Genomic DNA, 24425 nt, shown 5'->3' with positions numbered 1-24425 from the left:
TTTTCTGACTCCAAATCCAATGTCAATGGCTTCATTGGTTAATTCATTCAACAAGTATTTATCTGCCATATACACAGTATGGTGCCAGTGTCGTTATAAGAAGTTATAAGTTATAAAAGTTATAAGAGGATAAGTGTTTTTCTTGCTTTTGACCACAGTATAGGATTTAAAGAAAAATTGATTTATTTTTATTTTTCCTAATATGACTGTCACAATACGCTATCAATGTCAAAATGCTAATAGCACTTTGTCTCTTAGGAACTAAGAAACCCAGCTTCTACACGGAATGTGCTAAGTCAATGGTAAATGGATGGATAATGAATACACACACATGACAATGCTTTAAAATGAGTATATTTAGGAGCTCAGTCAAGGAAAACTACCCCCAGAAACAACAAAAGCTCTTCTTGCCTCTTTGGTAGAATATCCTATTACAAAAGCTGGGTTATAGTGAGAAGACTAGTGTCACACTCCCCACTCACGAACTCAAAAGACATTAAAGGAAATCCAAGTTGCCTCCATTTTTTCCCATGCTTTTTCTTCATAAGTCTTGCCCAGTCCAAGCTCTTGTGACTGCCTCTAACAAAGAGCTTAGCTAGGCTCTCTCTGTAGGCTGCTCTGTCTGACTTGGAGATCTTGAGTCCCAGCTATGGTGGGCAGACAACAACAGTCTGGACCTTCTTTTTCCTACTCTATTCCCAAGCAAGATCTCTATCTTTCCTTTTCATTTAGGCCTATTCTTTTTTCCCTACCTTCTCCCTGGTGAATAACTCTGCTATACCTTCAGCTGCTTCTTACCTGTTAGTATTCTCTAGGACCTCCACCTTCTTCCTTAGCTCCATATTTTCATTTGAACAAGACTCTACCCTGCAGAGGAGAAAGAAGCAGAAGGGCAAGAATAGTTATTATAGGGAAAACTAAGCCGAGTTGTCCTGTCTGTTAAGAAGGGAGGGCAACTGCTCGCTCCTACTATCTCACCAGGGAGATAGCTTGGTCAGATTCAAAAATGGGAGAGATAAATGAGTATACCTCTGCCCAAAGCAAGAAGACAAGTAGAATACACTGAGGGCATAAGATATCACAGAGCACTGAGAGCCTTCGCATAGAAGAAATATACACTCTTAAAGAAATTGGAAAAAGGCATTCACATATAGCTGAATCCCAGACTTAAATAGGGAAGACACAATGAAGGGGATGAGGCAGCCCATCATTAAACCAGTAGCACCTAAATTAGCCAATGGGAAGACTCCTTTATTTTTTTCTAAAATTGTATCCTAAAAAGTTTAAAGAAAACAATTATTGTACATTTCATGGTTTTTAAGTAAAGATTTATTGATTTTGTTTTTACGTTGTTGTCATCTAAAATATTGCCCTCACTGAACCTGATAATATAGAAGAAAAAAAATGTAAGTAAAAGTAAGCAAACCAGAGACCACATATGACCCAGTGCATTCAACCTTTCTGCATCTATAGTTCTCCACCTTTCACAGAGGGAAATGAATATGTTTTCATTGTCTGTTCTCCAACACTGGCCATCACAATGAATCAGACTTCAGCTCCTTTTCAGCATTTTCTTCATCATGTACATTGTTCTCCTGGTTCTCGTTAATTCACTCCCCATCAGTTCATGTAAGTCATTCCATGCTTCTCTGAATTCCCTATATTTATCATTTCTTATAGATCAGTAACATCCCATGACATCCACAGACTACAATATATTCAGTTTCCCTCAATTTGATGGGAGCCCAACATTGTTCCCAATTTCTTTTACTACAGAATAGTGTTGTTATAAATATTTTTGCATATATGTGAACTTGAATTGAGCTGAATTGTAGGATTTCTGAGTCAAAGAATACGAGTAGTCTAGTGGCTTTTTTTCCATAATTGTTTTCCTAAATGTTTGGACCAAATCATAGCTCCATCAACAGTGTATTAATGTGCTTCAGGAATGCCAGTTTTTAACAGAAATACCAAGAACTAACCAGGACCAACAGAACCAGTCTTATTTCTGGGAATATGTAATGGTTTCTTTCCAGGATCTAGAGTAAAACCTTCAGTTTATCTAATTAGCTAAAGAAATAACTCTTTAGGGCCAATAGAGACTAGATGTTATTTCTTTTTTTTTTCTTATCTTCAATTTAACAAACATCAAAAAAAGAGAACACTTACATATGCAAAGCAGAACAAAAAATATACTTTATAAGTGAAACTGTCGATATCCGTTATGCATAACTTATTTACTCTAGCCATGACCTCCACACCTTACCACATAGATGTTCCTAATTTTCACAAGAAGAAAGCATATTAATGCTATTTTACCAATGACCACTCACCCAGAGTAAGAACTTAGAGAGGAAAACAAATCAAGAATGATGTTGTCACTTTATGAGTCAATTTCTGATTTTCCTGCTACCTATAGTAGTACTTCCAACATTCTGTGAGTCTATATGTGATGATGGTACCAATGGGGTCAGGTAAAATAACAGACCTTATATAGCCAAAGTGATGGATTTTTAAATGGGCCACCTTCTTTTCCAGATATATATCATTCTGACACCATTTATGCTGCTTCTTTCCACAATTTTTGTTTGGCAATACACTATGGCCTTCTCACACCTATTTTGCAACTCTCAGTGCCCTTTCAGTGACCCTCAGCTATAATTCTTCAGAGACTATAGTATTCCATGACTCACCATTATACAGCATTACCAGAGTGGTGCCATTAAAAAGATGGACCTTTGTTTCAGGGAGTAATGAAATCATTAAAAGCACTGATTTTTCTTAAAGAAAACAAAAAAAGATCTAACTGGCTCTCCTTCTGTTCAATTTTGGACTCACCTTATTTCCCCTGCACAGCACCAATCCAAGATATATGTACAGATAGACCAAAGGGAGATGAACTAATTATGTTGCGAAAATGAAGGCTAACTAGCTGATGGCCCATTTGCTCCTCTCCTACACATTTCATGTTATGAGAACTAGAGGAAGAGCCCCGGCACTGAGTGGAGTGGTTATGGAGGGCTGATAGCAAGCTAAGGACATGAATCATATAAGGTGAGAGGGCAGGGATGGGTTATGAGCAGACTTACTAGTGGAAGTACCTATCTTGATGAGTTCAATAAATCAGCAAATCTACAATCAGCGCCTACCACGGGTCAAACACTGAGGCTTACATTCTAACTAGGGAGACCATTCATCTAATGAATTAAGAAATACAGGCTTTTGTGGCTTTTTTGTTCATGCCTGTTGGGGAGGAAGTTTTCAACGACTTGGAGAGACTTGGTTAGAAGACGCATGAAGGGAAAACTTGACTGCATTTCTGCTTTTTGTCTGAATAGTATTTTGCTTCCTTTCCAAACTACCACTAGGCGTCAGGCAAAGCACAGCTAACCATGCGAGAAGCTTCAGAGACAGCAACCCAAAGAGTACCAAGAGTCCCTAGAATAGAAACCCCAAATACAGGCTTCCTCCCCATCCCAATCACTGTTAGTGAGAAGACCTGTTTTGTCAGGGTAGACTTACTTTTTCTCTAAACTGTCCATATATTCTTTCTTCTTTCTCCTACTTTCCTGGGCAGAAATCTAAGACAGAAGAAAAAAAACCCACAAAATATAAGGTATGAGTTTCCGAGCCCATGACTGGATCAATACTATATATGGAAGGCAGTTATATGTCATAAACAAGGAGATTATTCGAGCTCTTAACTCAATATCACACTTCAATGGCTACTGGCCTTGCCTCTACTCATTCACCCCTAACCCGTTTCTCACACAATTTTCCTAGCTACCAGGGTGGTATAACAGTTAAAGTGCTGAATTCAGAATTAAGGAGACCTGGGTTTATCTCCTTCTCCTATGAGTCATTACTAAAGCATCCAGTCCAAACCCCTTAGTTTCATAGTTGAGGAAACTCAGGCTCAAACAAAGTGATTTATCCCAGACTACACTTGCTGTAAATAAGAGGTGGGATTCTAGCTCAGGTCCCATGAGTCTAAGCTCAATGCTCTTCCCACTGTACCATAGTGCTTTTGATCCAAGGAAGGCTCTTAATTTTCTATAGTTTCCACCCATTTGGTCTCATATCGCTGTGTCTTATCTTAATCCTCCAAGGACCTGGTGTAATGAAATACAGCAGGTATGAAATACATGATTTGTTGAACTGGTCTTGTTCTGCCTTCTACAGTACCAAAATTATATCCTTTCAGACATGAGAAAGCAATGATCATTTCTTCTCTTGGATTACTCTTTTCTGGGCTAAGAATGGCCAGATTCTTAATTGTTCCTTGAATTACATGGTTTTCAGATTGACAACTATTATTTTCCTCTCCCCATTCTCATTCATTAATGTCCCTTTTAAAATGACACATCCAAAATTGTACCTGGCTCTACAGGTATGAGCTGATTAGCCCAGAAGTATCTTGTGATCTGGACACTAGACTTCTGTTAATGTGGCCTATTATGTAAACATTTTAGGATCACTGTTAGCTGATATTAAGTTTGTGGGGAACTGAAACCTCCAGATTTCTTTTTGTATAAACTGAAATCAAGTCAGGTCTCTCTCCTGTATTTTGCGCACCTAAATTCATATCTTTACATTCATTTCTGCTAAACCCCATCTTGTTAGCTTTGGCTTGAGTTCATAGACTGTCACTACATTAGTTATCATTTCTTTATTTTCACTTAAAAATTTGGTGTTTCAATAAATATTTGTTGAAAGAGTGCATGAATATTTTATGTCCTTACCCAAGCCACTGGCTAAACGATTAGTTATTGCGGTATTCCAGTGGAGTATAGGGAATCTCCTTCCAGGTTGACATACTACCAATAACCAATGCACCATAAATATGGTTATCCAACTGGCTGCAAACCCATTTATCAATACTGGGACACTTCCTACATTTGAGCATTTGCCTACAGAGATTTTATAAGCAACTTATTAAAAAAAGTTACTGAAATGAAGATGCCTTAAAGATGCCTACAAAGTTTCTAGTCTAGCACATCTATCAATGAGAGTCGGTGAGATGGACTGAATAGAAGGCTGGTCTTGGAGCCAGGCAAAACTGGATTACAATTCTGCTTGTGACAACATGTGAGCCCCAATGTCAAATTCACCTCTCTGTCCAGGTAATTAAGACAATAAGCTAAACCCAAGTTGCTGATCTCCCTCAGAGGAACTCTCACAATGAATTTTCCTGTAGTGATGAATGTAAAAGTGTGAGGTTATACTTCTCTCCATTCTCCCTCCTCAAGACCCTTCCCCATTTATCAATAAATTATGAAGCCAGTTTGAAGTGACTTGTTCTTATTAACCCCATGTTAGCTCCTTTCGCAAATACTCATGGACAATTTGCTTAGTAAACCATTTAAGAATTTAGTTGGGGTTTATATCAGAAAGCTTAGTTTACAGTTTCTAGAATCTACCCTTTTGGCTTCATTAAAAAATCCACATAATAGTTTCCCACCATCTACTCTTCATCATTTCTCAAAGATCACAGACGATGTTTCTGATACCACATTCAGGCTCCTCTAAGATTCCTTTGGGCCTGAAGATCTGAAATAACTTAAAATAGCTAGGTGTTCCTTTTGACTATTTCCTCACCTATCTTGGGCTATAATTCTGTCTTTATAGCCTATGTCCAAAGCTTTCCAAATTCAAGGTCATTATCTTTGCTTCAGCTTACTCATTAAACCTTTTCCTTAGCAGCCAAGTTTAATAACATTTTTATATGCTCACGTTTAACATAGACAGGCTTCTGTTGACGGGACATGAACTTATTAAATTCGTACATAAAAATAAAACATTTTAAAATTGCAATTAAACATAAAGATGTTTAAGAAGAACAATAAAGTGATTTATTCATAGAGGCTGAGAATTTCAAATTTATATACTACTGAGCTTTTATAGCCATGTGAATGAGTATGGAGATTGTGTGTTTATGTTGTATGCATACTCGGTTAATGAGTTTCAAACTAGAGAGTGAGATCTACCTTAAGTCCTTCACCTTTAACCCCTGAAAAAGCTATTTTGAAACCTTCTGGATGAGGTCCCATGTGAAGAGACTCCTGGCTAAAGAGGCTTTACATCCTGCTCTTTCCTTTTCAATCCTGTTTCTTTCCTACTCCTCCAAAAGATGCTCTCTACTATCCTCTCTGATATGGCTAAATTCTCTCTAGCAAAGCTAGGGGAGAAGAATTTTCAGCCTCCTCTTAACCCCTTCTCCTCACCATCAGCATGTCTTTCTTCTCCTCCTTCCTTTGTCTGTTTTCTTCCTTTGCAGTTTCTCCTCTGCCTGAGCTTTTTCCTTCATGTGCACTACTGAGTCTCAGTGGGAATCCCCAGCACTAAAGAGCTTTCTGAGGATAAGTCAAGAGGAAGGATGGGGTGTGAATGGAGAAAAGACTACCAGACAGTGATCATATAGAGTGATGACTTTGCTCCTCATGGAATCACCCCTGGAAGGAGTAATGAGACCATTCAGGTCAAGGGTTGGTCTGCTAACCAGGGTGAGAAGATGGTGTCACAGTCATGAAATTCCAGAATTTAAGAGATGGAAGGGACTTCAGTAGCCATCTTGTCTAGCTCCCGCACAAAAGCAATCCTCATTATAATATACTCAACAAGTAGTCATCCAGCCTCTCCTGCAAGTCCTCCAAGGAAGGGGAACTTGCTACCTCTCCACTTTTGGATGGATTCTCTTCACTGGTGGGAGGTTTTTCTCAACAATAAGCCTAAATCAGTCTCTTTGCAATTTCCACCTTTGCTCCTGGTTCTGCCCTCTTGGGACCAAACAGAATGAGTTTATTCCTTCTTTCACAGGAAGATATTTGAAGAAAGCTATCATGTGCCCCTTGAGTCTTCCTTTCTCCAGGCTAGCCCAGTTCCTTTAATTGATTCTCACAGGACAAACTTAATGCCCTTTACTCTCTTGGTTGCTTGCAACTGGACACTTTCTAGCTTATCAATGTCCATAAGCTGTGGTGACCTGAACTAAAAGCAAACTCCAGATGAAGCCTGACATAAGCAGAGTACAGTGGTATTGTTGTCTCCCTGTCCCCAGAAGTCTGTCCCTCCTAATGAAGCCCAAGATTGGATTAGATTTTTGGCTGCCACATAACACTGCTGACACACATTCAGTTCACTAAGACCCCTAGATCCTTTTCAGAACAAATGCCCCTCCCCACATGTCTCTCTGTCATATATTTGTGGAACTGATTTCTTGTACTGAATCCAAGTATACTTTTTATCCCTACTGAATTTCTGCTAGTTAGATTCAGACCAACGATGGGGCCTTGTCAATACTGACTGTCCTCCAGTTAGTTATTTCTGCCTAATTCGCATCACCCACAGATTGACTAAGATATTTTTTAATGCCTTTATCCAAGTCACTTGGCACAGGTCCATCAACATTCCCTGGAGTTCTCCAGCCCATTGATGCTGAACCATTAACAATGACTCTTTTGAGTCTGGCCACCCACCCATCCAGTTTGGAATTCTTTTAATTATGTATATTATCATCTAAACCAATCAGAGAAGGGAAGATAGAAAGAACCAATTCTGTCCCCTACATATAAATGTCTTAGTGTCCACAGAGTCATATTCCTGGTGCCACCCTGAACCCAGGACCTCACTTTGTTCTTGATTTTCCTCCTGATTTTCTTCAGAGCCTTTTCCTCTGCTTTAGTCAAGGGCAGTTTGGTGGGGATAGGGTACCCCTCAGCAATCAGTGTCCTCTTCTCCTCCTCCGTCAGGATCAAGGGGCCTGACCCCTGGAGTTTCTGCATAGGTCCAAAGACAAAAAGGAGGTAAAGAAAAATCACTGAGAATACAAAACCATATTCTTGAAATAGCGAAGGAAGTGAAGGATGTTGCCATTAGACTGCAAGTTCCTCAAGACCAGAAACTGCTTTTTTCTTTTTCTGTGTATCTCCAACATTTAGTACAGTTCCTAGAGCTAGGAAGTGCTTAATAATCAATAGACTTGAAGAGTTTTAAAAACAGAATGGGCCCCTATTTGTGTTCAGTGGGTACAGAGCCTGTACTTGAATGGAAGTAGGGCTTGGACCTCCTTCCTCCCTCATGGTGCCTTTTAGGACCCAATGTATTGAAGAATTACATTCCTTTGCATTGATTTATCTTCTGTTTACAAATAGACAGAAGCCAACCCAGCTCAGTCCCTGTCTGTGGGTATTAAAAAGTTGGAGAGTACCAGCACTTAAAAACATATCACATACTTAATTGAGCCTCTGTTGAACTGAATTGAAGGAATATTTAGTGACCACTGTGGAAAAAAATAATCAGCTTCTCCCTGTGGCTGACATGTGAATGTGTTGCTATCCATATGACAGGCAGGAGAAAACTGAAGGCATGGGAAACCACCCATCATGGAGGAAAGAAGTTGAGGACTTACGTCTCCCGCAGTCTGTGTGGTGAGAATCAGACTGTAATCATTTCTTGCCCTACTAGAAAATCACCCCACTGATTTCAGGATGGTGCTTGTCTCAGGGACTGAACAGAAAAAAGACCAGGCTTTATCCTACCCAAGGGACCGAATGAGAAGATCATTTCTTTCCCCATCACTGATAAAGTACAGAAGAGTACTGGGGATTTAGAATCTGAAGAGCCAGCTCTGAATTCCTGCTCTGCCCTTTATTTCCTGGTGTGACCTTGGAGAAAACATTTAACTTCACTGGGCTTTCACTTCTTTATCTATAAAAGCAGGAGGTTGGACAAGATGAACTCTAATGCTCCCCCCTCTCCAACTCTAAAAACGTATTATTTTACGAATATTTCCCCAAAAGGACAAAATTTTTTAAAAAAAGATACTTGAAGAAAGCTATGTTCTCCTTGAGTCTTCCTTTCTCCAGGCTAGTACAGTTCTTTTAATCAATTCTCATACAACAAACTTAAGGTCCTTTACTATCTTGGAAAAATAAAGGAGTAGAATCTTATGCAGAGCCAGAATTCCTAGTAATTATCAAGACTTTGGACAAACGATAGTTTCAGTTGAAACTCCTCATTCGGTGCTGGGGGACAGGGGTCAGAGAACAGGAGGGAAGGAGATGGGGTGGAAGAAGGAGGGAAGGAGATGGAGTGGGAAAAAGAGAGTGGGAGAAGGAAGGAAGGAGATGGGGTAAGAGAAGGAGGGAAGGAGATGGGGTGGGAAGAGGAGGGTTGAAACAGTAGCATAGCAACCTTGTAAAGGCTCTGAACTAGAAGTTTAAAGACCCAGGACAATTCATTTACTTTCTCTGAACCTCAGTTTCCTTACCTATAAATGGGACAATAATACCCACCCTACTTTACAGTCTTGTTGCTATGTGAATCAAACAAAATAATGGGTGCGCAAAGCACATGTTGGAAAGCATAAATGCACTACACAAAAGCAAGGGACTGTTCTATTGAATTTTTCCACATGCATGTTTGCAAGATGAATTTAGCAAGTTTTCTGCTACTTTCAGAGTAGCATGAGCCTCAGGAATAGTTCACAGATGTGCAATAGGCATTCTGAGTTTAATACTTCCAGAAATATTAGACAAGAAGTGCTCTGTACAATCTGTTTTCAGCAGAATACAAACATAACATGGGATGCTATAGGTATGCAAGAGTGAGAGAATTCTAGCCTGTATTACTGTGTCTACACTGGGAAATGAAGTTAGACTTCTGTCCTGGGCCGTCTTCTCTCTTCCCTCTATACTACTCAGTTGGTGATCTCACCAGCTCTCGTGGGTTTACTTACATCTCTTTAGTGGTAATCATGTCTATCTTTCCTGCTTTATCCTTTCTACTGACCTCAATCTCATAACTCAGACACAATGACCCATGGACATTTTAAACTCAACATGTCCAAAACTGATTTCATGATCTTTCCCCCTAAACCTTCCCCACCACCTACTTTGTCAATTACTCTCAAAGGTGACACTACCCTTGTAGTCCCTCAGGGTCACAACCTAGGAGTTATCCTCAACACCTCACTATCTCTCACTCTCCCCTATGCAATCTGTTGTCAAAGTCTGTCAATTTTACTTTTGCAACATTTCTCCAAAACACTCCCTTCTCTTCTCTGACACTATCACTGCTCTGATGCAAGCCCTCATCATTCATACCTCAATTATTTCCACAGCTTGCTGGTGAGGCTGCTTGCCTCAACTCCCTCCCCACTCCAATCCATCGTGCATTGAGTCACCAAAATGACAAGATATTCCATCTCTTAGCTCTAGGAGCATTTTCTCTGGTGGATGTGTATGCCTGGAACTCTCTCTCACCTCTGATCTGACTACTGATCTTCTTGGCTTCCTTTAAGTCCAAACTAAAATCCAACCTTCAACAGGAAGCCTTTCCCAACCCCTCAATTCTAGTGTCTTCTCTCTGTTAGTTATCTCCTATTTATTGTCTCCTCTATTAGATTGTAAGCTACTTGAAGCAACGACTGTCTTTTCCCTCTTTTTGTATCCCTTGAACTTAGCAGAATGCCTGGCACACAGTTGGCACTTAATAAATGCTTCTTGAATTATTTTATCTAATTTAAATAACTTAAGAAAATAAAATGAGCTGCACAGTTAAGATTTAGTATGTGGTAATCTCGAGGCAGCTATTATTTTTAAAAATTTGATAAGTATTTTTGTAAATAAAGTTGTGATTTTTCTCCTCTTGACCATCGTAGATATATTGTGTTTTTTGAGATTCTTAGAGTTTTATAGAGTTTCATTTTGTGTAATAAGTTTCCATCACATTCGCATTATTTTGTAATCCAGAAGCTTGAAATGTATATTTGGAATGTGTATTATATAATTTTATCAATAAAGATGATTGATAAAAATTTTTTTAAATGCTTTTTGATTGAGTGATTGAGTTAGCTTGTAGCATAACCAAATTGTTGTTCAGTAAAGTGTTTTTAAAAATAAAAAATTCAATTTTTATTGAGCTGCAATATTGTGCCAGGTTTTATGGAGATTTGCTGTTGTTAATCGTTTCAGCTGTGTCTGACCTTCTGTGACCCCATTTGGAATTTTCTTGGCCAAGAGATACTGGAATGGGTTGTCATTTCCTTCTCTAGCTCACTTTATAGATGAGGAAACTGAGGCAAACTGGGCAAGTGACTTGCCCAGGGTCACCTGTGTCTGGGGCCACATTTGAACTTGAGTCTTCCTGATTAGACCTGGTGCTCTGTCCACTGTGCTAGCTAACTTCCCTCTTATGGAGGCTGCGTAAGTATAAAACATGCTTTCTGTCTCAAAGGTGCTTACAATATAGGTTAGGAAGCATGAAATATACATGAAATACCTGGATTTAAATACATAAATATCCATGTACACACATATGAATATGCATGTGCATATAATACAATCACACATACACATTTCCTACACATGTTGTATATATATGTTCATGTGTGGGTTGTTTGCTGGCCTAGGCCTGTGATTCATCAGTGTGGGGATCTCACTTCCTTACGTAATCATGGCAGATCAGCAGCCCATTTGTAACTTAGAGTCCTACTTGCCTGGGAGCACAATGGGAGGGTGGTCACTAGCATGATTCAGAGGAAGCCCTTCCTGACTCCGAGGTCAATTCTCTATCCACAACATGCTGCCTTTCTTAGACAATAATTAAGTGTTCAAGCTGAGCACAGCGTGAAGTTGAATGCTGCAATGAACAGGCCTCAACATCAGGAAGCCCTGGGGTACTCAATCCACCGCAGATACATGCTGACCTTGTTACTCTGGGCAAACCCCTTGATCTCTTAGTGCCCCAGCTACCTCTCAAAGACTGTATATTGAAAATCTGTTTGCATGAAGGTATTTTTGATTTGTTTGTTTACTGGGCATTACTTATACCAGTGAAACCACCAGTCTGATCCAAAAACAAAACAAAACAATATTAAGATATTGTCAGTGGGAAGGAAAGGCAGCAGGGAATGGAGATATGGAGTATAAAAAGACTGCCTAGAATGGTTGCAGTAAGACCAAGAGGGAGGCCATTTTATTCTGGAAAAAGAGGAAGGAGAAGGAATGAAGGAGGAGTAAATCCAAGGGGGCAGTTATAAAACAAAACAAGATTTAATAACAATTTGAATATAGGAGACAAAAGACAGGGGAAACCCAAAATGACTCCAAGATTTCCAGATTGGGTGTCCTCAGAATGCTTCTCCATCCCAGTGAAATAAATCCTAAAGTTTTAGGAAAAACAATTATTTTTAATAAAAACACACTCAATGACCTTCAGGTAAATGTGGTCTCTTCCTTCCTCCCCAAAGCAGTTGGCAAGGAAGTTTCCATAGGGGTGTCAAAAGCTCCCTTTTGGAACTACACAGAAGGCCTTATATACTTCCTTACCGAGCAGACCTACAACTGGGATTTGGATCAATCTGCCAGGGGGCAAAGCTAACTCAAACTATGAGGCAGTTCCATAGCAACCTGGCTCACAGCAGCCTTGGTTGTTGGTGTGGGGGTTACCTCAAGCTACCTCAGTCCTGGCTCACAACAACACTGTGGTTAGGTGGCCAGCAGAAGTGGGATTTTTATATAATTTAAGGCTTGACTTTGTTCACACAGAATATTGTAGGAAAAAGAGCAGTGGACTTGAAAGCAAGACACCAGAGTTCTAATTCCAAGTCTGCCACTCTGCAAGGGGGTAAATCACTTCACTGCTCTGGACCTCAGTTCTTTCCTTACCTGTAAAATTAGAGAGTTGAACTAGATGAACCTAAAGGTCCTTTCAGCTTTAAAATTCTATGTGAAAATTTTTTCCATGAGGTAGATACTTTTAAAATCACTGAAATACCAACTTTTTTTAATCTCATGTTTATCACTTATACAATGTATAGAAACAAATATTAAGGAAGGTCTGATTTGGTGAAGATAGTAGGAACAAAAATAAGGAAAACTCACATGCAAAGTTAGCTGGTTGCTACTTACATGAGGTGCTGTCAGGAGAGGGGAATTGGAGAGGGCTGAGGCTGAACGAGATGTCACCTTCCCTGGGCCCTGGGTGGGACTGGATGGTGTCAGGGATGGGCTGGGGCTCTGGCTGCCCTCAGAATCACTGCCATGACTGCTGGGAGGTGTGGGGGGTAGATGCAGGTGTTCCACCACTGCTGGAAGAAAAGAAAATGGTGTTTCTGTCATGGAAAGAAAAGAAAAGTGATAGGTAGAAAAAAACCTTTTCAGTTCTCCCAGAGTCAGGTAGGAAAAAGGTGAATGTGTCTAGAGGGTTAAAGGTGCTCTTTTCTTGGACTCTAGCCTCTACTTTATCAGTCACTAGGCATATTTGACCATGATCTTTCTCTGAGCTCTGATGTCCATCTCCTCCTTCATCATCACCATCATCATCATCATCACTAACATTTCTATAGTGTTTAAAAATTTGTCAAGCTATCTTATCTTAACCCTCATGACAATCCTCTGAAGTATGTACTATTATTGCTATTCCAGTTTTATAGATGAGGAAAATGAGGTACAGAGTGGTTACAATGACCTTCCTAAGGTCACACTGCAAATAAGTATCTGGAGCAGGATTTGAAGTCCCCCCAATTCCAAGACTTATGGTCTGTCTATGAACTGCAATAATGCCGTCAAGGCTATTATGAGGAACAAAAAAATATGAAATAATTTTGCCAATGTGAATGAAATATAAAAGAATAAGCTTAACTAGCTTCTTCTGCCAATTCTAAGATTACTTTCCTCAAATTCATTTTTCAGAATTTGATGCTGCAGCTGCTGAGGCTACAAGGGAAACAGCAATATCCCCAAACCCTGTAAGCAACTACAACTCAGCCTGACAGAGGAGGATAACCAGTGGACCATGACGTGAAGTTAGAGTCCAGACTTGGAAATTTCCTCTGCCAAAACAGTGGCAAAAGCTAAATTAAAAGAGTTAGAAGGAACCTGGGAAGTTATTTAGTCCAACCCTATCTCATGGATCTTATAAAGCCCCTCTAAAATATGTCTAAAACACAGTTATGTAATCCTTGTCTAAAGGCTTCCTGTCATGCAAATTAACTGCTCCTCAGGTCAATGAATTCCATATTTATCAGTTTTTTTTCTAATTGCCAATATGTATCAGAAGTAGGGTTTGAACTCAGATTTTCCTGACTCTAAGGCTAGTTTTCCATCCATTATACTATGCTGCCTCTCTGTCGTCGTCGTCGTCATCGTCATCGTTATCATCATCATCATCATCACCATCATCATGTGACCTTGCATGGGTTGATTAACTTCTCTGGGCTTTACTTCCCTTATCTATAAAATAAAGGTAGAGTGGAATCAGTGGCTTCTGAGGTCCCTTCCAGCTCAAATTAGTTATGAACCCAAAAGCAGTAAAAGAGAGCCATTAGCCTGAATTATAGACCCTAAAAATGGGGGATTCTTGGAAACCACATAAATAAGATGTGTTTTGATAGCTACACATTAGGATAAAATTAAAGGAAAACCTCAAGGATTATGGGTAATCTTAGCTAGCAAGGAAAATACATATTTAATATTTTTGAAAGATTCAACAATTCAAAGTCTAAAGTCAAAATTTAAAACATTTAAGGCAAGAATTGGGAGAAAGTCAGACTTACAAAAGGGCAAGGGTTTGACATGCCCAATAAGAACCAGACCATTAAGTGAACATGCCAAGGGTGTATTATAATGAGCATCAACTTCTCCATACAGAGTATTTTCATTTACTAAACACTTACTGAGTACTTATGAACATGGTTCTATGCTATGTGCAATGGGGACACACCATTCATTCATCTATCAATTCATTCAAGAGGAATTTATTGAGCATTTAAAAATGTTCTCCCTATCTTGTCAAACACCAGCTGCTGAGACACATGACCACTTCTAAGGACACTGTTGAGTGGTGGGAGAGCAGTTCTACACATAGGAAGCAGCTTTTCCTATCACACAATCATTTTTAGAAGTGTGAACTGCTATGAGTCTTTGGCACCCTCCCTGAAGTACACCCAAGGCAGCTTTTGTTCTCTCTACCCCTCATCACTGTTGAGATTTTTTTTGTCTTCTCTCCAATTATCTTATTTTCTTTATTGTCCCTTTTTCTTTATCTATCCATCCTTCCCCCACCTCCCTATTTTCCCATCTCTCTTTGTCTCCTCTGCTTATGTCTTTGCAATGACCCCCATGGATATCCATTAGCCTAAAAAGGTCTTCTACAACATTCTATGCCCTTTTATTCCAGTCAGTCTACATTCCTGCCTACAGTGCCTTTCAAGAAGGAAAAGAGAGTGGTTAGTCAGAACTTAGGGGCTGCTGAGAGATCTCCCCATTATTCAGTACTCTCACAATATCATAAATACAGCTAGGATTGTGTGATGTAAAGCAAAGAATCCACTGACCTAACCCAGTTCTTTAGAATTTGTCCTTCAATGCTACTCAATTTGTATTGGGCTAATCAGCCAAGAGCCAGTTTGGCTCTATCAAAATCATTCCTGCGTGGCTCACCTTTCCAGACAGAAACTCCACTCACTTCAAAGGGTTATTCCCTTAGAAAGGGAAAGAGGGAAGCAGCAGAAAAAGTGGGCCAAATGTGAGTCCACTGTTTCCTATTGGGTGAAAGCCATCCATTGGGCCCCAGGTGGTTCAGCATCAGGTTTCTAAACCTCTTTAGAAAAGGAAAACAGCTCTTGGATTACTAAAGAGGACAGAACAGGGCTGGGGAACCTGCTGCCTTGAGGTCATATGTGGCCTTGGGGCTACAGGTTCCCCACCCCTGGGTGAGGGTCACTAGAAAGCAGCTCCAAGGCATGAAGAGGTGGTCAGTTACTTTATCATCTTCCACCGGGTCAGGGTAATCAGGAAGTACATGCATTTTATTTATCTTGGAAATGCTCCTCTTCAAAACACCAGAATTATCAGTTACCACAAGATATGTATCTATGTGTCATAACAAATTCGAGGAACAAGATTTGTTGGAAAGAGTCAAACAACTTGCCTAAAATATCACCTTTCCCATTCTACCTTATATTATTTTTATTGTTACTGTGCACAGATCCCATAGTTTTTGCTGTTCAGTCATTTCAGTCATGTCCCATTCTTTATGATATCATCTGGGATTTTCCTGGCAGAGATACTGGAGTGCTCTGCCATTTCCTTCTTCAGATCATTTTACAGATTAGGAAAGTGTGGCAAATAGGGTTAAGTCCCAGGCTCACACATCTTGTAAGAGTCTGAAGCCAGATTTGAACTCAGGCCAGCTCTCTATCCATTGTGCCACCTAGCTGTCCCAAAAATTTAACTCTCTCTATATCCGCAAATGGTTGCTCAGCAGCCCATGACATGGTGGATGGAACACTAGCCTTGGAGGCAGGAAGCCCTGGGTTCAAGCTCTGCCTCTGATACATACTGACTGGGTGACTTTGGGCAAGTCACAATTCCCAAGCAGCCTTCTAAGATTATTGAAAAGGGAAGGTGTCCATTTATATGGAGAGAGGAAGTTTTCTCAACAAGTGTTCCTTACGCCACTGAAATCACAGGCCTCATAAAAAAAGGAACAACTTTCATTTATATGGTACCTTAAGATTTACACCATTCTCTACATACATTATCTCATTTAATACTGCTATGAGCACCGGAATGCAAATATTATAAAATCTCATTTTATGTATGAGGAAACAGGCTCAAGTAGCTCACCCAAGGTGAGAGAGTGAATAATATAATTTCATTCAATTCAATAAACATTTCTTAAGTACACACTATGTGCCAGGCACTGGGCTAAGCTCCCAGGACAGAAATAAGAAAAAGAAAGACAGAATCTGTTCTCAGGAAGCTTATATTCTGACAGGGGGAAAGACAACACACAAAAGGAGGATGGGAGGGTTGAGCTTGAGTCTCAAAGTCTATAAGTCTTTGTACTAAACTACGCTGCTTACTAATTTCTTTAGCACACTCTTTCTCCTTGGACACACAAAGGTAAACATCAACCCAACTCTAGTTAGACCAAGTCTGTCAGTCACCTTGTCCAGCCCCAAGTAACGCTGTGTCTCAAGTCTTTGGCCTTCTGTTCTCTTTCTGTACTCTCTTCCTTAGTGATCTCATCCCCTAGAAGCTGAGTGTTTCTAATAGGCATCAACTTCTCACCAAGACCTGTATGTATCTCCTTCTAACTTTGCAAACAATAAGCATTTACTAAACGCCTACTATGGGTCAAGAACTGCACCAAGTTTTGGGAAACAGTCCCCATCCTGAAGGAAGTTGTATTCTATTAGGAGATATAGTTACATACAAAATAAACACAAGGTTAGTTTGAAGGGACAGATACTAGCAGCTTGGGGGGTAGGTGGGGATTAGCAAACATTTCATGTAGCAGGTGGCACTTAAATAAGATTTTGAATGAAAGCTAAGATTCTAAGAGAGATATGAGGGAAAAGCTCATTCCAGGCACAGAGAATGATCAGTGCCATGTGTCTCTGCTGAGACAAAAGTCTTGTGTATGAGGGAAAGTAAGAAGGCTAGTTGGTCTGGACCATAACGTGAGGGGAGAAATGTATATAATAAAGCTAGAAAGTTATGTTGGGTCAAGTTAAAAAGGGCTTTACTTATCAAAAAGCAATGTTAATCTTTGCTTCTATTGGTATTGGGTTGCAGAGGGAGTTTACTAAGTAAGGGACTGACGTGGTCAGATTTATCTGTGCTCGGGTCAAATCACTTTTGTGGCTGCGTGGCGATGTTTGGAGGGAGAAATTACTTTATTTTGGTCTCCCCTCCAAGTCACTCCAGCCTGAAACCTTGGAATTACCCTTGTCTCTTCCCTCTGCTCAGAAAATGCATATCCAATCAGTTCCCAAGTTTTGTTGATTTTACCTCCACAATATCTTTTGAATTTACCTTCTTGTCTCTACCCAAACTTCCATAGCCCTCATTAGCTCTTACCAAGACCAATGTTAGTCATCTCTTAACTGGTCTTCCTGGACAGCTAGGTAGTGCTAGGCCTGGAAGACTCATCTTCCTAGAAAGGAAAACTCATTTTCATGAATTCAAATCCAGCCTCAGACACTTACTGGCTGTGTGACCCTGGGCAAGTCACTTAACCCCAGTTGGCTCAGTTTTCTCATCTGTAAAATAAGCTGAGAAAGAAACCACTCCAGTATCTTTGCCAAGAAAACCCCAAATAGGGTCATAAAGAGGTGAACACTAGTGAAAAATGACTGAAATTAGTTTTCCTGCTTCTAACCCTTCATAAATTGCCAAAAATAACCTTCTTAATGTATAATCTGACCACAACACTCCTGTGCTCAAAAAACTTTGTTGGCCCCCTCCTGCCTCTAGGATAAATGGAAAGATCTAACTCCAATCTAACTTTTCACTGTACTCCTCTTCCCAGGTTCTGTGTGTCAGAGTAAAACTAAACTCTTGCCTTCTCTCACCTTCACGCTTTCATGTTTTACAGAGGATTAACTATTCTCACAGCCCTGGCAATCAGAAAAGGGCAAAGTGAAGGTATTAGAAGTCACTGACCCCTGAAAAAAATCCAGAGATTAAAGTGAACATATTACTGGAATGATCATGTCAGTCTATGGTGAAAAGGGATTTGATTTTCAGAACTGGGATTTAAAGGAAGCTCTTCAGAAAAACATCTATTGCACAAGGCCAGGTCTACAGGAAGCACAACATGAGGCATCTTACACATTGTCCCTCCCCTTCCCACATGCCCTTATTCCCCTACTGTTATGCAACATCAGCATCCAACCCCAAATAAAGCACTGAGAACCAACAGACCTTCCTTCGAAGAGAAGTTTAAGAACTGATCCACTTCATGAGGCTCCAGTTTAATCTTGGGAAGGATTTTCAGGCTTGGGGACTTGACCTAAAGAAAGAATTTCAAGCAAGTTTTTGAGTTGTTTGTTTTTAAATAAAAGAGTAATGACATGGTGTGTAGCTATAGAAGAGCTGTTTAATCCCACTTTTTTTTTCTTATCTGGGGACACCCTACCCCAGTTTCTACTAAACTATGCTGCTTACTAATTTCTTTAGCAAACTCTTTCTCCTTGGACACACAAAGGTAACATCAACCCAATTCTAGTTAGACCAAGTCTGTCAGTCACTTTGCCCCACCCCAAGTAATGCTGTGTCTCAAGTCTTCTCTTTCTGTACTCTCATCTTTAGTGATCTCATCCACTCTCCTAAAAAGCTGATGAACAGAGACTAAGAGCTGCTTCTTTCAAAATTTTATAAAGCAGGTAGAACTCCCAAATGAATTAAAGTTATTGACCATGTACCAATGGTTTGACCCCTTCAGGGTTAGAATACTGCAGTGGTATTTAAGACAGGAAGTCGAATTGTGTTTTAAGGGGCTCTCTTTTATATAAGATGATACAGCTGACTCTCTAGTAATTTGTCCTCTGTCCCACAACAGTAGAGAGTAGCCTGCAAGGAGCCATCCACAATCTTCCCACCATAACAAATGACAGGCACCTGTGAAACAGCAGGTTAGGGAAATGGTCTGCGGTCATGGAAGAACCAAGCTAACTAGCCCAAACAAGGGATCAAGTTTGTGTCCTTGGCCTTGTAAGTACCATGATCTAAACCAACTGAATTAATTGTACTTTAGCAATGACAGCAAGGAAAAAGCTTACAAATATGTAAGAGGCCCAGTTCTTTAAAAGGATACTAGGACGATAGGTTTACAGCTGGAGAATGTAAGCTCCTCCATTAAAATACAAGCTTTTAAGAGTTTATATTCATCTGTAGTACTTACAGCCTCAGGACCTAAAATAAGTGGGCACTTAATAAATATTTGTGGATTAACAGAAGTGAAGTCCTACGTTCTCATTTTACAAATGAGAAAACAGAGACCCAGAGAGGTTAAGTAACTTGGTCAAGGTCACTAGTAAGTGACTGAGGCAGGATCGGAATCCATATCTTGAGGATTCCAGGTCCAAAACCTCTCTCCACTGACACTTAGCTGCCTAAGATGAAGGAATTCAAGTACCTGTGTAGAAAAGGACCACAAGAAGGCAAATTCATAGACTTTTTTTTTCCTCATGATGTTTTCTATTCTAATGAGATAGAAATAGAAAGCGGTTTAGCATTGTTTTGTCTGAGGTGAAGCTTCCCAATTCTACTCCTAATGGGTTATTAGCTTCCAGCACAAGTGATTTTCCTATGTAAGACAGGTTCACCTGCTAGTCATATATTTCTGTAATACTTTTATACAATTTCTTGTATGCAACATCTTGTGCAATTCTCAGAGACTTTGTAAAAAATACGAAAATAGGTGTGGGTTGGTAGTTAATATTTCTTGGTTGCCTTGGAAGAAGCAAATGTTTATTCAGAAAACTGAAACACTAATGCACTGTTGGGGGAGTTTTGAACTGATCCAACCATTCTGGAGGGTAATTTGGAACTATACTCAAAGGGTGATAAAGCTGCACATACCCTTTGATCCAGCAATACCATTACTAGATCTGTATCCCAAAGAGATTTTTTTTAAAAAAGGTAAAAGGACCTATTTGTATAAAAATATTTATAGCAGTTTTTTTTGTGATGGCAAAGAATTGAAAATTGAGGGAGTGTGCATCAATCAGGAGTGGCTGAACAAGTTGTGGTATGTGATTGTAATGGAATACTATTGTGATATAAGAAACAATGAGCTGATACCTTCAGAAAAACCTGCAAAGACTTACATGAACTGATGTAAAATGAAATTAATCGAACCACGAAAATGTCATACATAGTAACAGCAATACCACACAATAATCAACTGTAGGAATTAGCTATTCTCAGCAATTCAATGATCCAAGACAATTACAAAGAACTCATGATGAAATATACTATCTCCAGAGAAAGAACTGATGGAGTCTGAATGCCGATTGAAGACTGTTCCTCTATTTTTAAAATTGTTTTTGTCTGTGTTTTCTTTTACAACATGACTAATATGGAAATATGTTTTGCAAGACTGCACACGTATAATTTGTATCAAATTGATTATGGTCTCAGGGTAGAGGGAAAGAAAAAGGGAGATAATTTGGAACTCAACATTTTTAAAAAATGAATGTTAAAAATTATTACATACAATTGGGGAAAATATTATTTTAAAAAAGAATCAATATCTCAATGTTCTTGAAACAACGTGGTTTCCATCATGGGTCTCATTCATGTATATTTATTTGGTCCTGTCTCTGTTACCTTTATTACCATTTCTATCAGCTTTCTCATGCAGAACATCAGGGACTATGATGTTAAAATCCAAATATGGTGATTCAACTATCAATGAGGAATAAAATAATTATAGAAATCTTTACAAATCTCTTCTTTCTTCTATTTGTTTTCCTCCTTTCTGTTTCACCTTTTAATGTTCTTTGGATAATTTGCATATCTGACTCTTGTGCTAAGCTTTCCATAAATTCGTTTCTCCAATGCTTTCTGTTGTTTTAGGAAGTAATACTGTTCATAACCTTATACCACCTTCCTCTGTAAGATTTTACAGAGTTTATATTCTGAAACTCATGCTGCCTTTGGCTAATCTCTCTCCCTGCTTGGAAAAGAAATCAAGAGTTTATTGGCTAAATAAGTTTATAGGTTATTTTGGCCTCCTAAATGTGGTGACTGATTCAACTCTTTTAAACTTCCTCAGGAAGCAGTGATAGTATCCACTGATGTCCATTCCTTTTTCTATTTCCAGCTTTTAAGCATCAGCATCATCATGTTGTAGCTATTTTAATTGCACTCTGTAAAGTCTTCTCAGAGAAGTAACATTGGGCACTGGGATAAAGAACTGTCCTCAGAGACTGGAGGACCTGGGTTCAAGTCCTACCGCTGTCAGCTGTCAGCTCTGTCAGCTACCTTACTAGCTGTGTGACCCCAGGGAATTCCATGAAATGTTCCATGCCTCCAAGCAATTCTCTAAGGTTTTAATGGCAGGAAGGTCCTGATCTTCATTGGCAGAGGAAATACATATTCTTCTCACTTTTATTCCTTTATCTAATTTGGTATTGCTTTTGATTTTTGGGATTAGAAAGTAATTTGTTGTTCAGTCATTTCAATTGTGTCCTACTCTTTATGACCCCCATTTTGGGGTTTTCTTGGCAAACATACTGGGGTAGTTTGCCACTTCCTTTCCAGTTCATTTACAGATGAGGAACTGAGACAAACAGGGTTAAGTGACTTGTCCAGGGTCACACAGCTTGTAAGTGTCTAAAACCAGATTTGAACTCATAAAGATGAGTCATCCTGATTCCAAGTCCAATGTCTATCTATTGTACAACCTAGAGAGCTGATTTAAAATTTATTCCCTCATTGGTATCTAGGAAATTCCTGTCTATTAATATATTTTCCATTTCTTTTGTGTGTATGATTCTATTTGGTGCTATGTCCACCACCTTCTAACTCTTTTCTTTAATAAAACATTTTTAACAGATGAAACTTCTGTGTTTTCTACAAGTCTTTGGCTTCTTTCAATTCTTTATCTTAAGCTATGTTATTTTCTAACATTATTTTGCTGCTTTCTCCTCTGTCCACTGGGTACTGAAGCTACCAAGTATTAAAACATATTCTGATTTAATTCTGAGCGTTTTACTGTGTTCTGTATAGGACTTCTTTACTTCCTCATCCTCCACAATGGATGCTGAACATTGTTGCCTATGCTGCAATTATCTTCATCATTTTTTGCCAGTGTTCACCATGAATACTGATTGCACACAACCAAATATTCCACAAAATTGTGTTTCATGTCGCCTTTGGAAACCAAATGAAAGCAACTCCACCAGCTCTTTTAACTGCCTTTCCAAAGAGAACTTGTGATTCATCTGCCCATTTATCTGTAAGTCCCTTTTAGCATTTGATTACATTTATAGCAAAAATGTCAATATTTAATATGATTCCATTTTTCCAGTACCATGTTGACCCATTGGCTATGGGACAATGAGCTTACATTTAGAATGCCAACAGCTAAGCTAATGTTTATAGACAGTCTAAAAGCTATGTAAATCTATGTACCTTCCTTCCCTTTTTCTGGCATCTTGCTACCATTGTACAGAAGCAGAAGGAGTCTATATAAGACTGAGTGCCATTCTTGGTTGTATGGGTGGTCATAACCAAAGAATTAAACAATAGAGGCTGGCCTACTTGTTGGGGGTGTAAGCTCAGTTCCATGTGGACAGTCTCAGGCGGGTAAAGGTGAGAACTTCTAAACCTTAGAGTTCTCATGAGGCCCCCCAGGGAACAGCAGGGAATTGAGGTGTGAGACCGAGCATTTCCGCCTCTTCCCGTGAGAAAAGTGCTGGGAGAGAGCATCCCCGCCCTCGAGATTGGCCCAGATCTGAGCACACCTATTGTTATCTAACAGGCACTGTATTCAGGTGCAAACTATGCGGCAGGAGAGCTTAAGTAGGGTCAGGAAAGCCTGAAGGCGCTCTTAGCACTGAGGGGCCATTAGAGGACAGAAGGCCCCTCTTCCCTCTCTCCTCTCTTCTTTCTTCCCTCTCCCCTCTCTCCCCACTTCCACTTCTGCTTTCATTCTCTTACTGTAAGATCTTTGCCTCCTTGGGAGATTTCTCTCTCTCTCCTAAAGAAGAGTTCCCCCTGCACATGTAACCAAGACCCTGAATAAAGCCTAACCCTTGTTCGACTCTGGAAAGTCTCTTCTCTCATACGTTTATCCGGTTTGGCCAGCCGAAGACCTGCGATAGGTAAGGTAAGACTTGGGTAGCCCTCAGGCCTCTAGGCCTGGCACCTACTGGTGATGAATCTGCCTGGATAGAGCTAGAGTGGTCCTAGGGATGCAGGTATGGTCTTGGGCCAGTATTATACTTCTGAACTTTTCCAGTAAGGCAGAACCTGTAGAGTATGTGGTCTGTACCATATTTCAAGAATCCAGGATCATCTCTATCCCACAATGAGGGATTGGAGTAGAATCTTTGAGATGTGCATTCTGCAGCAAATACAGACATGGGGATGGACACACACACACACACACACACACACACACACACAATCTGAGGCCACACTAATTTAACAGTGTCCAGAATGAGGAAAGTGACTGTTCTAGACTACTTTGTACCCTATAAAACACTACTATAACTGCTTTGGTAAGACCATACCTAAAGCATACTTTTCAGTCCTAGGAAGCATCTTATAAAAGGGATGTGGACACAATGGATCTCATCTAGAGTACACTGAATAAGATGGTGAAGGTCATTAGAATTATTTCATTCAGACTGGTTGTAGGACTTGGGGATATTCAACTTGAAGATTTGGGAAAGCATTTCATCAAAATTCTAAAGAATTGTTTTCTGAAAGATTGAACTTAGTCTGTATAGCTCCGGGGACAGAAGTAGGACCACTTAGTTTAATGGATAGGGAGGCAGATTTTAGCTCAGCATAAGGAGAACTTTCTAAAAACCAGAGCTTTCCAAAATTGAAATAGATTGCCCTAGTTCCTCATGAGCTACCCATCTCTGAAACTGTTTAAGTGGAGACTAGATGACA

The 24425-nt window shown here is 39.7% G+C and overlaps 1 protein-coding gene across 2 annotated transcripts in view; it reads right to left on the bottom strand.

Annotated features, from left to right (window-relative positions):
- CREB3L2 (cAMP responsive element binding protein 3 like 2) overlaps window positions 1–24425 on the bottom strand; it is a 173728-nt gene that overhangs the window by 24401 nt on the left and 124902 nt on the right. Inside the window, exons 4-8 of one of the 2 annotated variants that reach the window (XM_072652614.1) lie at window positions 18717–18804; window positions 12912–13087; window positions 7629–7775; window positions 3523–3581; window positions 799–867 (exon numbers count right to left, since the gene is read on the bottom strand). In XM_072652614.1, the coding sequence (XP_072508715.1) occupies window positions 799–867; window positions 3523–3581; window positions 7629–7775; window positions 12912–13087; window positions 18717–18804 (539 nt within the window). Of the gene's footprint in view, window positions 1–798; window positions 868–3522; window positions 3582–7628; window positions 7776–12911; window positions 13091–18716; window positions 18805–24425 lie in introns of both variants that reach the window. The other variant, XM_072652613.1, reaches the window with a different exon arrangement.

Source organism: Notamacropus eugenii, chromosome 3, assembly GCF_028372415.1.
Source record: "Notamacropus eugenii isolate mMacEug1 chromosome 3, mMacEug1.pri_v2, whole genome shotgun sequence".
Lineage (NCBI taxonomy): Eukaryota > Metazoa > Chordata > Mammalia > Diprotodontia > Macropodidae > Notamacropus > Notamacropus eugenii.
This window is presented reverse-complemented; position numbering and strand designations above follow the sequence as displayed.